Source organism: Balaenoptera ricei, chromosome 9, assembly GCF_028023285.1.
Source record: "Balaenoptera ricei isolate mBalRic1 chromosome 9, mBalRic1.hap2, whole genome shotgun sequence".
Lineage (NCBI taxonomy): Eukaryota > Metazoa > Chordata > Mammalia > Artiodactyla > Balaenopteridae > Balaenoptera > Balaenoptera ricei.
The window spans coordinates 12,087,379-12,104,855 of record NC_082647.1 but is presented as its reverse complement, the minus strand read 5'-3'; the positions used below and the strand labels follow the sequence as shown (position 1 = coordinate 12,104,855).

The following is a 17,477-nucleotide window of genomic DNA, read 5'->3' as shown; positions in this document are numbered from 1 at the left end:
AGCCTAAGATGGATCGCGATCCACGCCGTTTCTGAAAAGGAGGGCCTGGCAGAGCTCGTCTGACCAGGAGTGCAGGAATAGGGTATGGGCGCAGGGTGGGGTTCTTGGGGAAACCCAGAACCGCAGTCGCAGAAGCGGAAGCACATCTGGCTTGACTGGAGCTGTGGGTGTTAACAGGAGTAGTGGAAAATAAGCCTGGAGAGATGGGTTGGAAATAAGCGTTTGGGGCACCAGGAAGAAGGAGCGTGTTCTGAGCACCTGAGGGTGAAGGTGGATTTGGGGCTGGAGGAGGGAGGAGGGTGGTGCGGTCCCCTGGGGAAAAGGGAAGCGGGTTAGTGGTCTGGAGCAGCTGTGACGGTTCACTGTGTATTTCAGGCTTCTGGGCCAGGGCCAGGGGGGCTGTTTGGGGTCAAGATCGGAGGTTTGAGGGGGCTCTGATATTGGGTGACGGCCCTCCTCTCTGGCAGATCGAGGCCTGGGAGCGAGAGCAGCTGAGCCAGCCTGTCTGTTTTGACTCTTGCTGTATCGATCAGTCCCCCTTCCAGCTGGTGGAGCAGACGTCGCTGCACAAGGCAAGTCCCTGCCCGATGCCCACCGCCCACCGAGCGGGGCTGCTGGGAGGGCCGGGAGGGGCGGGGCCTCCGCGTGCTCACCTGCTGCTCTTTCCTCGCAGACTCACACGCTCTTCTCCCTGCTGGGCCTCCACCTTGCGTACGTGACCAGCATGGGGAAGCTCACGGGGGTGCTGGCCTTGGAGGAGGTAAGAGCAATTGTCCCATTTGAGCAGCGAGGAAGAGGGGGGCACAGGGTACAGGGGGAGGGGGGGAGGGGTGGCCTTAACATCCGGAAGGTTCCTCCAGATTTCCCTCCTATTTTTCATGCAGAGACTGGAGGGGGCTGGGAGGGCAGCCCTGTGCCCTTCTAAGGACGGCATGGGCTTGGGATGGGGGTTCAGGGCCCGAGTCATGGTTTCATAGGGGTGCGCTGTGGTGGTGCATGGAAGGAGGGAGGAGATGGGAAGTGGCTGAAGAAGGCCTGCGGGTTGCTAGGAAAGGGCCGAAGGAGGTCCTGGGTCAGGGGTCTTGAGATTCGCTGCTCTGTAGGTGGGGCTTTTCGTCCATCATGCCCCTTTTTTCCTTTTTCTGTCTTCTCCCTTTGATCCATCCTCGCCGTGCATCTGGCTTGCCACTCGATAGCTTTCCCATTTTTTTTCCTTTTATCGTCTGCGCCTCTCTCGTGTCTGTTTCTCTCACTGCTCCTATCTTCTCTTCCTCCCAATGTTGTACCCTCTCTCCCCTTCCCTCTGCTCTCCAGCTGCAGAAGGCCATTGAGGGGCACACCAAGTCTGGGGTGCAGCTCCGCCCTCCCCTTGCCAGCTTCCGGAGTACAACTTCGACTCGAAAGACTCCTGGGGGCCCACTCCCTCCTGCAGAGGCCTGGAGCCTGCCTCAGGATGGAAGTGGGGACACTGGGGCAGGGGATGTGGCTGCTGCCTCCCCAGAGACCCCTGTGCCACCCGCCTCCCCTGAGCCCCCTCTCTCCTGGGCTCCGGCCAAGGCAGAGAGCGAGCTGGAGGAGCTGGAGCTGGTGGAGGGTCCGGGGCCGGAGGAGGAGCTGGCCGACATCTTGCAGGGCCCCAGTCTGCGATCCACCGATGACGAGGATGAGGATGAACTGGTCCTTTGACCACCTCCCAGACCGCCTCATAAAGACTGTCCGGAGATCCAGGCTAGAGGGTGGACCTGTGTGGAAGAGGGTATTTCCTGAAGCTGGAGAGATCGCACCAATATCCGGCCTCTCCTAGGAATTTTAAAATGTCATCCTGATCGTGTTGGAGGAGGAGCCAGAATTTGGGCAGGAGTAGCCTTGGTCAATCATTTGGGCATGTCCCCCCATCCCCAGACAGGCGGTGGTTCTAACCCCTGCGAAGGGCCCCTGATAGTCCATGGGCTTCTTGAGTTGGCCTGTGTGTGAGTGGGGAGTACCTGCCTCTCCCTGGCCCCCCTCATCCCCCCACAGCTCCCCAGTGCCTTCCTGGCCTGCCCATCCCCCATCAGTTTCCCCAGGGGGTGGGTTAAGGGAGGCCCAGGGTGACTGTGGTCCTGTCAGTGCCATGCTGGAGGAGGAGGTGGGATCACCTCATGGCCTCATGGACTGATGGCCCCAGGATATACCCGCAAACTGTCCACAGCCCCTTCTCTCAGAGCCCCCCACCCCGTCCTCCACTTGCCCACAGCCATTCCCTGAAATTTGCCTCTAGACTCCATCCTGGCTCCCACTATGTGTCCCCGGGCAGAGCCATTACTAGGGCGGGAAAAGGCCAGTCCCATTTCCCCCTGCTTTGTCCTCCATTTAAGCAGTGAGGCATGGATAAAGAGCCTGTGGGGGAACAGCCTGGAAGAGGAAAGGTCGAAGGAAGGCTCTGTGTGGAAGGGACGGTACCAAACAGTCCTGCGGCCCCAATGGATTTATTTAACTCCCTCTGGCAGAAATTCCTCCCATCTCACATCACAGCTTCCTCACCCTCCAGTTTCCAGGTCACTCCCTCTCCACTGTAGTCCTTGATCTGTCCCGAGCAAGGGTCAGCTCTGCCCTTGAGGTGCTCTAGCTGGGGCTTCTCCTTCCAAGAGGGGAAGCTCAGGGCAGCTGGGCCACTGGTTCACCCAGAGACTATACCTTCTTAGGGACTGGTTCTTTGTGTTTCTCTTCTAGGGGTTCAGCGTCAAGATGGCAGACCTTTTTGATGCTTCCCACACTTGGGAAGTCAGATCCTTATTCTCCCCAAACCAGCGACAGGGAGCCTGCCATCACCCTGCCTTTTCTGTAAGCGGTCCCAGGTGCTCTGAGCAGCCAGAGACCCTTGCTCCCACCCCCAAGGCTTTTGTCCATCCCTTCTTTTATGCCCCGTTTAGTTCTGCAGTTGTGCCCCCTCCCCAGCATTCTCCTCCTTCCCCACCCTGTGCCCAGCCTCCATCATCCCCCAAATAAGACACTCATAGCCGAAGGTGCCACCACATTCTGTTTAGTGCCATTGAACACAGCCTGGAGCCCTCTCCAACAATACATCCCTTCCGCCTTCCCAGGCCGAGAGAGAGAGAGAGGCTGTAGCCCGGGGAGGGGGACTGGCAGTGGGCCTTCGAGCCCATGCCCATGTGTATATAATCTATAATATTTATATATATATTTATATATAATTCTCTCTGTAATATATGTCATAGAATCTCTCTTGGGCCTGGGGTGGAAATGTCACATTAAGAAAACATGCTAAGACTGGCCATGAAAATGGATATTCCCTAGACCTGGAAGACGGAGTATGGGATGTACAGGTGGGGGTGAGAAGAGGTAATAAACTCATTCACCAAGATTCCCTCCTTGACACAAGGATAAGAAGGAAGGTGTGGGTGAGGGTGGGGCGGGGTCGGGGGTGGCGGGAGGGGAGGGATGGAAGATTTGGATTTTCCTTTAATAAAGTGAACTCAAAATGAAAGGGCACCCCCCCCCCCCACCACCAGAAGAAAATCATTTAGCAAGAGCAGTTTCATTCACCATGATATGAAAACAGCCCCGTTCTGGGACTGCTGTAAAACGTGCGGCACAGCCTTTAACCCCAACGGAAAAGCAACCCTCCCCCATCCCCCAACAGCCTCTTCCTGCACATGCCCCTCCCCTCCCCCTAAAATAGGCTATAAGCAAACCCCATGCACCCTGCCCCCCCCAGCACCAGAGAGACAGTTCCTCCCTCCAGAAGAGTCCTGAGAGGGTCTCAGGCCAGCTCCTCAGGTTTTCTCCCTCTTCAGAGTGGAGACGCCTCCCCCCGCCTGACCTCTGGTCAGCAGCGATGCCAGCACCCGGGGATGCTGGGCCCCGCTCACGCTCACGTCCGAACTCTGCTAGAACCCTTCAGAGTTTTAGTCATCTTTTGGCAGGGACCAGCAGGGACCGTCTGGCTTCCTCAGGGAAGGAGGGAGGAAAGAACGCTGCTTTAGATGACCTTTCCTAACTCCACAGAGCCCTGAGCGAAAAGGGAACCGTGATGCATGAACCCGCTCCCTGGACTGGATGTCCGCTGTGGTCCGGGGGCGGAATATGGGACACGAAGGGGGTGAGAGTAAGAAAAAAGGATGATGCCCTAGAGAGGGCAGGTTGCACAAGGTAAGGAAACGGGGACCCCGTGAGAGGAGGGAACTGTGACATGCAAAACCCCAAGGACCTGCGGCAGGGCAGGAGTGCAGGGCGAGGCCAGCAGCGAGGCCACGTGAGCACGCACAACCCTTAACAGTTTTAGATGAGGTGACCTCAGCTGCCTGTGCTCGCCGTGCCTACTCCTGTTTCCTCCAAGAACCGACTTCAGGTAGCCATCCTCCCCCTCCCCAGAAGATGTGGGACCGGGCCTCGGCTGCATTTCAGGGGCACGAGTGTGTGACACTGTGGGCTTGATGGAGGCAGGGTCACAGATGGACAGAAGCACCCCAACTCTCAACCTCCTCATTCTGGGACACCGCTGCAGCAGGGGAGGGGCAGTGTGCTGCCGTCTCTTCACTCTACCCTTCGACCCTGTCCTCTGCCCTCAGGATGTCTTACAGAAGTGCTGGGGCTCCAGGTGCTGCGCAGAAGTCCCCACCAGAAGGGAAAGTGGGTGTGGAGGGCAAGCAGTTTCAGGGGCTTATGCCTCATTGTAAAACATCCTGGAAGGAAGAATACCCAGATCCTCCTCTCTTCCTCCTCAGGAGGCCTGGGGAGGAGGGGGGACACCTGTGAGGCCCTCCTGGGAGCCCCGGGAGGAGGTGAAGAGGGGCAAAGGGAGCCCAGAACCCACGCTGCTCCTCGGCAAACACCCTACCCCGGCTGGGGGCCTGACAGCACCGGACCCCTCCCTCCACCCTACTCAACCCTGAGTCCCCAAGAAGTTATAAAAATGTAGAAAAGGCAGAGAGAAAAGTGTAAACAGCTCCAGAGAATTAGGGGTGGATGGAGGGAGACAGCCTCATGCTTCCCCGTCTAGCCAGGACACCTGCATTCTGTGTCACCCCCACCCCCTCGGGGCCCCGGGGCTCCCAGAGCAGGAGATGGAAGAAGGCAGAAAAGGGAAGCAAGAGCTGGAGTAGCCAGCCCTGGCGGGGTCCTTTCCCAGGTCCTTAGGGTCCTCCTTTCAGCCACAGGATAGTCAAGATCCCAGAACAAGTGGCCATGTTTGTCCTCGGTCTCACCAGTGACTGCCTGGTCTCTGGACAGGCCTTGTGCCCCTGTGCATCCCAGCGGCCACGTCCACCTCCTCCGTGACTCCGGATCTCAGAAGCCAAGTTACCTCTGAGGGCAGAGCCCCCGCACTCTGAGGAGACGTGGTCTGTACGTTGCTTCCCCTGTGCCCATCGAACCATGTCCAACAGCCCCTGAGGTCTGTTCCTCATAGGAGGGATGAGCTTGGGCCACAGCCAGAGAAAACAGTCGGGAAAAGCAAGAGTGACGTGGAGAAAGGAGGCCTTCAGGCAGCTGCAGTCAAGGCTCCTGAAAGACGAGATCAGGGAGCAAAGAACTGAGATCCAGGGGGCCGGCCACGGGCCGCTCTGCGCTCCTGTGCTCAGGATACACACTGGAGCTCCACCACCACAGACCCAGAAGCCCGCAGCCAAGCGAAGTTCATGGCCGTCTAGTTGCCTGGGCCTCAGTTCCTGGACCTGTGGTCTCTACAGTGTAAGCCTGGATAAAATCCCACCCCGGCCCTCTGTTTTGCTGGCAAGGACTCCTGGGCTCGTGACAGTCTTCTGCCCAGGTTTCAGCCGTACTGCTGGGGGAAGGGAGGGTGTGGGTGCAGCCCTGCCCCTCAGGTGGGAGTGGAAGGTGGGGCATTCAGTGGGAGGAAGCTAGTTGTTGGCCTCTCCCTCCTCCTCATCAAAGGACTGCACGCCTGAGGATGTGACGTCAGACACCTTCCGGCTGAGAGCGGTGGGCAACTCGGGGTCTTCTCGTGGGGAAAGCGACTCCAGGTCCCGGCATCCCGCATCCTCTTCCTCCTCAGGCGCCAACGGCCTCTTCTCCTCCTCGGCAGGGCCCCTTGCCAGGTCCACCCCGCCCACCCCTGGAGCCCAGTCGGTGTCTCCCCCCAGCAAAGCTGGAGGCTCCTGAGCAGAGTATCCGGAAGCAGGTTGGGAAGGTCCCATTTCGTGCAAGCTAGGCTGTGAGTCATCAAATGCAGGGCCGAGATAGGATCCTGTGGCCGGAGAGGCAATGAGGGACTGGTCGCTTGCTTCCCAGGCATCCGATGACCCCAGACAGTACATGCCCTGGGACACGTAGGAGTGAGGCCATCCATCCATTGGGGCTTGAGCAAGGGCATCTGTAAAGAGAATCATGGCGGTTGGTGGGGTCACAGAATATCAAAGGCAGTAACAACAGCACAGAGAATTGAGGGTGAGATGTGGGGCGGGGGGTGAGAGGGGGAGTAGGAAAGCCTATATGAACAGAAAGTCGTAGAACAGAGATGCGTGGAGGTAGCCTAGATAGTTGAGGAGGCCTCTTGGGCCTCTGGGGTCAGATTCTGGAACCATCCCTCACCCTGACTCTCCATCAACTCCTGGTAGTTGTCACTGTAATTGCAGCCCAATGGCTCCTGGGTGGAGTTGACACTCATGTCCTCACCATCCATGGAGGACCAGGCCATGAGAGTGGCCTCGGAGATAGCAAACTGTTCCATGACGCCTGAGAGAAAAAACGTAGTTAGCACGAGATACCTCGGGGAAGCCTTAGACACATGCATGGGGCGGGGGACATCAGTGCAGCGCTGTTCAATAGAAATATAACGCAAGCTACTTATGCAATTTTAAATTTTCTAGTAGCCATATTAAAAAAAATTAAAAAGAAATAGGTGAAATTAATTTTAATAATACATCTTATTTAACCTAATCTATATAAAACATTATCATTTCAATGTATAATCCATATAAAACTATTGAGATATTTTACATTCTTTTATTCATACGAAATCTTTGAAATCCAGTCGATATTTTACACTTACAGCACATCTCCATTCGGACTAGCCACATTTCAAGTTCTCAATAGCCACATGTGGCCAGTGGCTACTGTATTGGACAGCACAGCCTTGGTATATGCCCCGAAACAAGGCAAAATCGTGGGGGACTTCCCAGAAGGTCAGATTTAGGATTCCTAGGGGAAAGAGTTGGGGGGGTCTTCTGGTGAGATATCCTAAGGGATTGAAATTGGGGATTTCCAGAAGTTTATCTTTGGAATTTTTTTAGGAATGGTAGCTAGTGCTAGGTAGTCAAGGCCAGAGGCGTCTAAATGGGAGGGATTGTAGGTCCACAGTGGTATCAAGTTCAAGGTCTGGGAAGGACAAGGGAGGAAGGATACAATAATGAAGATGGGTAGACTTGGGGTTCCCATGTTGGTCAAAGCCGTGAGTAAGTTGAAGCTTACATTGCTAGCTGCCCTACACTACCCACTACATGTTTGTCTCCCCTCCCCACTGATATTTCTTCCACCACCCATACCACCAACCAAAGAACCCTCTTGTCTATTCCAGATCTATCATTTTTCCTAGGTATCTTATTGAGATCTGCCACTAGGGCTCGGGCAGGGTTGTAGGTACACCGTATGCCTGCCTCGTACCTATACTGAATAAAAGCTCCTCTGTACACACCCTCTCCTCACCCAGGTCCCTTGATATTCTGGTGGTTGTCACAAGTAATGTGCCCTGTAATTGAATTCATGACTGCAATGTGCTGACGGGCAAAGGCTAGAAGAGAACCCCAAGGCTTTTCTTTCATTTTCATCATAAAACATGAGTAGAAGCACAGACTTTTGAAGCCTAAGACCCCTGCCTTTTTTTTTTTTTCCTCCTGTACTGAGGGAATACAGGGTTTGGATAGTCCCACCACGTAGGAGAGAAGGCGTCAGGTGGACCTACAATCCCATGTTAATTCCCCTCAACTTCTGAGACGATAATAAAAATAAGTTTGAGGGTACTTAGAATAAACAAGTCAGAGTCCTTGAAATTAGAGCTAGTTGGGAAATTAAGTCTGATGGTATCTCATGAACAGAGCCAATCCTGCCATAGGGGATCAGGCTGAAGGGTCGGTCTCTGGCCATCCTGAAAATGTGTCTCTTGAGGGGCTGGGGAACAAGTACCTGCTAGGAAACGTGCCTCCTTCTCGCCATCGCTGAGGTCAGAGTAGGCATCTGTATCCCTGCGCACGGCCTCGTGGCTGTGTTGCGGCTGAATGGCTGGTGCCTTCCCCCAGCCCTGCCACTCAATCATGTGAGCCACCCGGCCCTGCCCCATGGCTGTGGGCTTTGTCACATGGTCCTTCATGCTTCGCGAAATCCCTGAGGGGCCAGACATTCCCCAGGTCCTCCAGAACATCACACAATACCCACACCAGATCTGCCCCTCCCCCACCCCCGTCCCCGCCATTACCCCCACCCTAGTCCCATGGGACTCCATCCCATGAAGGGGGCAGGTATGCCCTAGGACTCTGTCTATGAGGGGCAGCCTGGAGGATGGGAGAGGCTTGACAGAAAGGGCAAATAGGTCCGGGGTCTGGGGATGAGGGTCTTCTTCAGGTCTGAAGGGGCAGGGAGACTGAGACCAGGAGCCCCTAGGGAGTCTCCTGTCTGCACGCATCCCCAGGTCAGAGTCTCACCTGAGAACGATGACTTGGCCAGGGCCCCAATGCCATAGGCGTTAGAGTTTCGCTTAAGCTTCGGAAGAATGGAAGTGGTGTCCTCCATGGAGAGCTGGGACAGGGAATGTGGGAGGAGGGGCAGAGGAATAAGAGGGTATGGGGTGCTTTATATGTGGAGGACAGTCCACGGTTTCCAGGAGGAAGGATATGAGCTATGGTGGGTGGTAAGGCTACCATTATACCCAGGAGTCCCTAGGAGGCCTATCCCCCAACCACCCTTGAAAGTCTGGGGGTAGGTAAAGAAGATGAGGGCTCCCAGTGCCCGCTGGAGGAAGGGGGCGCTGTGCTCTATGGCAGCAGATGGGAGAGGACAAGGAAGAGGAGTTAGGGGGGACTGGAGAGGTCTGGGGGGGCTGCACTCACATTGATGCCATCCCAGGAGAAGTCAGTCCGGGTTTGCTGTGAGGAAAGAGGAGAGGGAGTGGGTACCCGGGGCACTTCCTCAGAGGGGCTTCCAGAAGTGTGTGAAGTAGGGAGGGCTTTCCTGAGATTAACACAGGGAATTGGGATCTCAGCGAGGAGCATTTGGCTTGTGTTTGAGGAAAGGAGGAGAGATGTTCTGTGAGCGTGTCAGTCTGGAGGTGTGTTTGGGAGGCTGGCCTGGGATTGAGGAAGGCGGCTGAAGGACTAGGCTTATGCATGGTGGCTCCGGGGGTGTTCCCGAGGTCCCTTGGGAGGGCGGCTGGGCGCCGAGGGCCTCACCTCAGCGGACGGCCGGTGGAGACTGCTCCCGTGCAGCGAGCTGGTGCTCATGTCCATGTTGATCTGGTCCACATCCTTGAGGCCCTTCCATTCCACGGCAATCACCTCATTTCCTGAGACGGGCACATGCTTAGTTTCTTTCACCTCCCTATGCCCACCCCAGAGGCCCCTCCTCGTTCTTTTCCTTCAGAACGCTGAAGCCACAAATGGGGGCCAGGCCCTCCAGACCCCTCCCTACCCTCCCGCTACCACTCCCTCTTCTGATTGCCTATTTTCTTTTACATCCCCACTCGCCCCAAATTTTTGTTAGGAGACATAATAATGCTGAGCTCAATCAAGAACAGCACACTTGGAAAAAGTGTTCTGTGGCCTTATTTGTTGTTGTTTAAATGGAAGGGCCAGTGGCTGGGTTTTGGAAGGAAAACACGTCTCCATTCGATCCTGAGGAATCTTTGAGGGTTTCTGTACGGGAGTGCACGGGAGCTGAGCTTTTCCTTTATTATGTTCCTGCAAATAAGGGCAGAACTTCTCCAGGGGCAAGCTTCCCTACGTGTTGGCTTCATTATTTGTGAGGTGGAAGGATTGCATCTTCCCTAGTGGACCCTCCAGAGGAGTTGGTGGATTTGTCTGACAGGAAGGAGATTTGGTGGGGATAGAGGCAAGAGCTGGGTGTGTACACCTAGAAGCAATGAGAGCAGAGAAAGCAAAGAGTGAGATGGAATCATTTTACCTGACTCTTGGGAGACAAGTGATGGATTAAAGAGGAGAGAAGGGGGACAGCAGGAGGAGCGCAGGGGACTTTTTAAAATAGGAACTAAAAGAATAGGAATTCGAGTCAGAGAGAAGACAAAAGACAATGGGAGAGGGTCGACAGGGTTTGAGGGCTGACTGGCAAACTGGAGGACCTAGGAAGATGGTAATTCTGCAGCCGAGGCCACAGCTCCTTGTAAAGGGAGACTGCTGTCGTGAGGGGTGGGTATGCCAACTGGAAGCCTTGGGGAAGAATCACTTGGGTGGTAGACCCAAGTGAACCACCTGACCTTATAGATCTTTTCTACACATAAAGTTTTTTGATTCTGAATTTAGGATTAGGCGTCCACTCTTGAGGAGGGGTGAATTGAATGGGGTCTTGGGCAACAGGAGGCATTTGGCATGCAACAACATAGCTGCTGCAAGAGGAAGGGATTGTGCTTGACAGGTCTGAGAGAGGTAGGGCCCCTCCAAAGTGGGCACACTCTCCCTTGGGGCTACAGGGGAATGGTGAGACGGGTCAGACCAGAGGCCGTGGCTGGGAGGGAAGAGGAAAGACGCACATCTGGCCAGACAGAGCAGGAATGGGGCAGGCAGAGGACAACCTCTGAGGGGAAGGGAGATGGCAAGGGCAGAGTGGGAGAGAGGGGTGGGGGGGGGTGGCCTTTGTAGAAGAGGGAGAGCTGAGTCAGAGCCGTGGGGGGCAGGGAGGGGGAGGGAAAGAACCCAGAGAAGAGGGGAAAGCAGAGGAGGAAGTGGGGGTATCCATGGAAATAAATCGGGTCTCAGAGAAATCAGGCTTCCGGAGAGTGAGTTTGTTTGTAATAATAATACGAATTATTCTCTCAGCCTGAGGTCACGGTGGCATGTAGGCGGGAGAAATTGGGAGTTGGAATAGGAAAAATTGGGGGGTTGGGGAGAGGGTTGAATCAATCTGCTGAGCTGTGAGAGCTGAGTGGGTGCATGGGGTGGAGGAGAAGGCACTGGGTAGCAAGGCAAATGCTGAGGGGAGAAGAATTCGGAGGCGCCTCTCTTCCTTCCCCCGGTCAAAGGTAAATAAAGAGCTGGCCCCGCCCCGCCAGCCCCCGCTGACAGGTGCAGTCAGGTCCCCGGGTTCCCTCGCTCGGCCAGCCCCACCCTCCTGGGAGCGGGCTCCCGACCCCTCTCTGGCCCTCGAACCCCCTGCCTCCCCCTGGCGTCCCCGGCTCTTCCCCTCCACCCCAACCCAGCCCGGCCCCATTCCCTTCGGCCGTGGAACCCATTCCCCTCCCCGAGGCACCAGGCTCACCCCGCCCCCGCCCCGGAGGGAAAATGCACGTGAACAAAGCAAATGGGGGAGGCAGAAACGAGCGAAAAAGGCAACGGAGAGGGAAAGAGATGGGGGCAAAACACCCAAGCCAGATGGAGGCGGGCCGGGGGCGGGGGGCGTGCGAAAAGGACTCGGGGCTGAGACTGAGACTGGGGGTCCTTAGAACGGGGGCTGCTCCAGAAATGGAGGTGGGGCGAGGAGGCGCTGGGGAAGGCAGAGTCGAGGCCGATGGCCTGGAGATGGAGGGTGCGGGCACGGGAGAGTCGGGGAGAGCGACGGAGGAGAGAGAGGAGGTTGGCGGGTAGATGATGGAGAGGGACCGCGCCTGGGCAAGGGCAATGGAAGGAAGCCGGAGGGAGACGGAGGGAACGGAGAGTCCAGAGGGATGCAAGGCCCGGAGGCGCGAGGGGAGAGCGGGGAGGAGAGAGGGAGGCAGGGACCGCGGGGGCACAGAGGGAAAGTGAGGGAGCGCGGCGGGGCCGGGCGGTGCGGAGAGAGGGAGCCGGAGGGGCGCGGGGATTGGTGGGGGTGGGGGCCGGAGGACCAGACCCCGCCGAGCCCTGCCTCCGCCCGCGCCCGCGCCGCCGCGGTACCCACCCACGGTCCGGGAGCCGATGCAGCCCATGGCTCCGGGCCTCCAGGCCTGGCCCTCACCGACGCGGGGCGGGCGCCGGGGGGAGCATCGGGAGCCGCGCCGCCGCCCCAGCCGCTCTGCAGCGCCGCGGCTGTCTCCGCTCGGCTCCGCTCCCCCCTCCCCTCTCCATCCCTCCCCACGGCAGCCTCCGTCGCCGCCGCCGCCGCCGCCGCCGCCGCCGCCGCCGCCGCCGCCGCCGCCGCCGCCGCCGCCGCCTGGCTCCCCCGCCCCGGCTCGGCTCGCGGCGGCGGGGAGGGGGCGGCCCGGGGATTGGCTGCGCCGGCGCCTCCCCGCCCTGCCCCCGACCCCGCCGCCGCGCTCCCTCGGGGAGCCGGGCTGTCTGGGGGCCTTGCCGCCGCTTGCCTCTCTCTCCCTTCCCCAGACCCACTCGGGGGCTGCTCGCCGGGTCCCCGCTGGGCTCGCGCCCCGGGGCTGCTGGAGACCCGAAGGATGCCCGCCTTGGGTCTCAGGAGCCGGGTAAAGAACCCCGGGCCCACCCTTCGGATCTGGGGGATTGATTTTGAGGCTCGGGGCTGGGGATGTCTAGTGAGAAAGTGGGGCGGGAGTGAGAATAAAGCCTGGATGGAGGGCCTTGGCCGCTAAATTCCGCAAACACTTGTTTTCTTCCTGGGGCTGCATCTGGGACACAAACGGGAGCGTGATTGGATGCAGCTCCGGTTGCTCTGCGTTTCCTGTGCTCTGTTTTATCCACCCAAACAGATCGCGAAGTCTTTGCAAGTGGATCGTGTTTTAGACTTCCCGGTGCTCGGCGCTCGTGGGAAAATCGGGCATGGGTGTGGGGATGGTGCAGGTAATCTTACTCCAGTTCTGATCGGGGAGGGGGATAGAAGATAATTCAATCCCATCTCGAGGAAAATAAAAATGTCAGGACCCGAGGCTGGCTAGAAGACAGTTTTATATCCAATGTAACTTTTCTGAGCCTCGGTCTTCTCTGACAAACGAGCGCAAGGATGTCAGAAGAGGTCAAGAGCGTGGTGGATTGCCCTCTCGCTAGTGGGGTCGGATGGGGTAGGTACCAAGGGCCTCTTGGGTAAGAGACAGAGAGACATCTAAGTGGCAAGGGTTAGGTGGGCACTACAGTTACAGCAGGCAAGAAGTGGAATCCAGAAAAGTCGCATGAGAGAAGGAGACCCTTTTATCTAAGCAGTACCCCAAAGTGCGAGAGAGCAGACCTGGTGAGCGCCAATGGCAGAAGCAAATGCTAATCTAGGATCTGTTTGCTGCCCACCTGATTTTATGTCCCTCCTGAGGTTGGACAGGGAGTAGGGCAGCGGGCCGGGGGGCCCTGGTGTGGACATGGAACAGGGAGAGAGAGCAAGTCTTTATGGATGCAATTTTTTGATCTTTAGATTATGAATAGGAAGCTAAACTTTAGGGTGATAACCACTGCCTTCTGTGGAATCCCAGACGAGGGATATAGGGGAAGATACTAATAATTTAATTGCAGATCTAGGAGATAGGATGATGGAAAGGGAACTAATCTTTGGTCTCTGTGCATGAAGAAACAAACCAAATCTACATCTATAGAACCATGAGAGAGAAGAGAGAAAGGTCATTGGTGGGTGGGCTTAGATTTTAATTGTCCAGTATGCTTTGTGGCAGGATCTGCTATCTTATTTTGACAGTGGAGGCAATTAGAAAGTATTTTCCACCCCCCATGTCAGCTTTTGTTGGTTATACAAAAGAGGTACTAAGTGGTTTCTGCCCTCCTGGAATATAGTGTCTAGCTGCAAAAGAAAGAAAATGGAAAGATGGTTAAAAAAAAAAAAAAAAAGATAAAAGGAAGAAACAGCCTCCATTACTATAGTAATGCTCCCAAACCCCTATTGTTTGAGCAGAGAAGGCACTGACTCTCCAGGTCAGGAGTAATGGGCCAGGTGGCCAGCTCTGCTCATGCCTTCTCACCTGAAACTGCTCTTCCCTTGGGGTGCTTTCTGATTCCACTATTCTCAGTATTACTCTGGTCCAAACATGGATACAAACCCTTCCTTGGGTCCCCTTAGCACAGCTGTATAAGGCTGGATTTATCCAAATGGTTTAAATCAAGTCAGCACAAGGGATCCCAGGTCTAGAAGACTCAGTCCCATCCCATATTCTGTCTTAAAGGTATTTCCAGCATCAGAGAAAAGGAGACTATCATAGGCACAACACTGGCATGCTTCCTTCCTGCTTCTTGTACTGAATCCTCTTACTTCTCACCATTTAGAGACATTCTTCCAGTCTCTTTGCTGTGTTCTGAGCCAAGGTCAAAGATTCTAGTTCTGTTATGAACAGGAACAACCTTTCTGGAGGACAATTTGACCGTACAGATCGAAAAATCTTTAAAATATGCATTACTATTGTTACTAAATTGTGACACAGCAATTCCATTTATAGAAATAGTCTACGAAAATAAAAATAGCATGTGGACAAAGATTAAATCTACAGCATCCATCAGAGCACAATTTCATAATAATTATAAAGATTGTACATAGCCCACATGTTCAAACCTGGGGCTTAATTAAATAAATTATGCTATATGCCTGTAACAGAATATTATGGAGCCATTAATACTATCTTATAACTGTATTTGTTGAAAATTATTCATGATACATTGTGATATTATAAAAAAGCAGGCTATAAGAATTACAGTATACCAATTTTTGTTTAAAAATCACACACACACACATACGTACACACACATAGGTTCTTCTCCTGCCTTTTGTCAGGCTTTCCATCCCAAATAATTTATGGGATTCCTTGAAGAAAGCCTATGTTTTACAAACGTCCAATTCCACTCATCAGTCACAGATTAACTCTCAATGAAATTACAATATTAATCAGTCCATTTCCAAGTCTAAAAATATAGGACTTTGGCAGAATGCCCAAGCATGATACTGGCACTTCCTTATTGGTTCCCTTTGGGACACAACACCAAGGTGAAATTACGCTTCCATCCTCTCTGTGGTTGCTGCTTCATGCTCCTAATCTCCTGTGGACAGGTCTTGGACAGAAGGACGAACCAAGTTGAGAGCCAGTGCTGCCTAAAATGGGGACTCTTGTCCCAGGATTCATGGACAGAATCCAGAATCCATAACCTTGGATGGGAAAAAAAATTATGTTCACTACCTTGTAACTGAAATTCCCCATGCACTTAAATTAGGCATGTAGGCAGCAAACCATAGTCGTATTAGAGGTATTGTACTGTGTCTTTATCAGCCATGAAAATTGCAGATGTTTCTATTATACAACAGTTGTTGCCGATTTTTTACAATATCCTTTATGTTCGTCACTACTTTGAAATTATAGTAGTATTGAACCTGCCTCTATGTTTACTTATTTAATGCTTTTATAAAGAAGCAGATATACTACTATACCACAATTTTATAACTGTATTTTTATATAATTGGTACCTTTTGTAATCTGTATTTTGTTTTATGCATTTAATATTATTCTTAGAGGGAAACCATGGATTTTCCAGATTGCCAAGGGATCCAGGGCACAAAAAAGTTTAAGAACCCCTGGCCTCTAAATATTTGGTGGTGATAGTGGTGGTTGAGGTCTCTAATTCTGCAAGAGCTTAATAGTCCGGTTAGTAGTACCACCTTAAAGGACCAAGCAAGATACTTATCATCCCATTTTGAAGACTGGGTCCCCAAGAACGAAGATATGTCCCTTTTTATCTGCAGGACTGAAAGAGACACACCAAAGGCAGGCCTGCCCCCCCAAAATGGAGAGGCAGCTCTAAAACATGACACCAAAGACCTGTACTATCACAAAGTACTGATGACAGGAGCATCTCAGTTCCTACTTATCAACATCTGTGAATCGTATCTGAGTCTGTATCTCGAGGCAACAAGTAGGTGATTCAGGCTGCTTCCAAATTTAGTCAGCTTGGGGGCAGCCCTTAGTGGCTCACAGGAGGCCCTATTTGCTTAAGGCACCAGAAGTGGGTGTGCTGATACTAGAGAAGCTCAGTAAAAGGGCTGGGGTAGATTGTTTGGCAGTGGCTTGCCTGGAATAGCATGGGGTCTGGGTGGAAATCAGAAGAGTCTGAGAAAGGGGATGGAAGTCTGTATTCTTTTAAAAGGGATTAATTTCCTCAATACCCAGTGAACAGGAAGACGAAGACTGGGGCGTGGGGGTTGGGTTGCTGACACGTCAAGGCAGACTCAGACTTAAGTCATGGATGGGTCCACGGCGGGAATGTTGGTAGTGTGTAAGTTGTATTTCCACAGAGTAGGAAGTGGCCACAGAATCTGTGCTGGTGGTCTGTGGAGCTCTCTTTCCCACGCCCACCGTCAGCTGGATTCCCAATGGAATTAGTAGATGTGGTTCCTGGCTGTTATGCTGGGGCAGGGGGTTTCCTGAGCAGAAAAGTTTGCTGAGGAAGGAAGGACTTCTCAGGGCAGCTAGTTATGTAGAATGACATGTTCCCTAGCAGAAATTCTCTGGTTTCAAATGAGCCTAAAGGCTTCATTTGACCAATCTCTGTTCTGTTGAACACCAAGGAAGATAAAACCTTTTACACCAGCACAGGTTATTGTGCGTTTGGCTTTTTAGATGAGGTCTGAAACCTTTGCAAAATATTAGGGATTTAAGGTGAGCTCATTCCAGTGTGGAGTACGATAAGGAAGCTTAGTAGCGTGGGCGGTGGTGGCTCCCCCACTCACCCCTGCCCACCTTGGTTCTGTCCCCAGATGCACACCTCCCTGCATGAGCCAAAGCTTCCAGGGGCGGGTCAGCATGACTGAATACGCATTTCGCAGGAAGGATCCTATGGTTCCCATTCAGCAGAGAAGAATGCTTGAACAAATGTTTCCCTGGTGACTCTAATAGTCTATTCTTTAGATTATCAAGGGTATGCATTTGCCCTGTCTTTTCTTGGAGAAACAGGACTGTGGGAAAGTCTGGAACAGAATCACGTCAGATTTGGAGGTATTATCCAAACATTCTGATGAGAAAAGCCTGGGTTCTGGGCTGATGGGCTCCTACGTCTCTCTCAGAGAAGGGGAGGGTTTAATCCAGAGGACCTGGAACAGTGTCTGTGCTTTACTGCTTCCTGCCCCAAAGCATATGCAGGGGCTCAGGGTACCATCATCACGTCCTGGTCACAGGCAGCAGCAGACCAGGCAGGATGCCAGGACCAAGGAAGCAGGCCTGGAGTTTGGGCAACCATGAGTCAGAGGCCAGGTAGGCAATCAACACTGGAGTTCATCAATCCCAGACAGCTGGACCAGATGGGATCTTCAGAGATCAAGCGAGTTCTCAGCACTCATAAATCCCAGAGCCACTGACAGAGCAAGGAAGAATCAAGTAGGTAACATCAGGCAGTTGCTTCTTCTAGCCACAGTGACCAGAAAACTGGGTTTAGGGAAGGAGT

General features: G+C 53.9%; 2 protein-coding genes across 4 annotated transcripts in view; one reads left to right on the top strand and one right to left on the bottom strand.

Annotated features, from left to right (window-relative positions):
• Positions 1–3,364, top strand: part of CLCN1 (chloride voltage-gated channel 1) — a 32,578-nt gene extending 29,214 nt beyond the window's left edge. For both annotated transcript variants that reach the window (XM_059933173.1, XM_059933172.1), the window contains 3 exons: positions 468–572; positions 674–760; positions 1,315–3,364. In XM_059933173.1, the coding sequence (XP_059789156.1) occupies positions 468–572; positions 674–760; positions 1,315–1,686 (564 nt within the window). In that variant the 3' untranslated portion in view covers positions 1,687–3,364. The remainder of the gene's footprint in view (positions 1–467; positions 573–673; positions 761–1,314) is intronic.
• Positions 3,365–5,785: 2,421 nt separating this feature from the next.
• Positions 5,786–12,198, bottom strand: FAM131B (family with sequence similarity 131 member B). Of its 2 annotated transcripts, XM_059933169.1 has the most exons (7): positions 12,058–12,198; positions 9,402–9,514; positions 9,063–9,098; positions 8,658–8,751; positions 8,143–8,340; positions 6,553–6,696; positions 5,786–6,334 (listed from the first exon to the last, which is right to left on the bottom strand). In XM_059933169.1, exons 1-7 carry the CDS (start codon positions 12,083–12,085, stop codon positions 5,862–5,864), a joined length of 1,086 nt encoding a protein of 361 aa, XP_059789152.1. In that variant the 5' UTR covers positions 12,086–12,198; the 3' UTR covers positions 5,786–5,861. The 2 variants fall into 2 exon arrangements, with proteins under 2 accessions (XP_059789152.1, XP_059789153.1); XM_059933170.1 differs by lacking the exons at positions 8,658–8,751; positions 9,402–9,514; positions 12,058–12,198 and having other exon boundaries at positions 9,063–9,081.
• Positions 12,199–17,477: the final 5,279 nt, after the last annotated feature.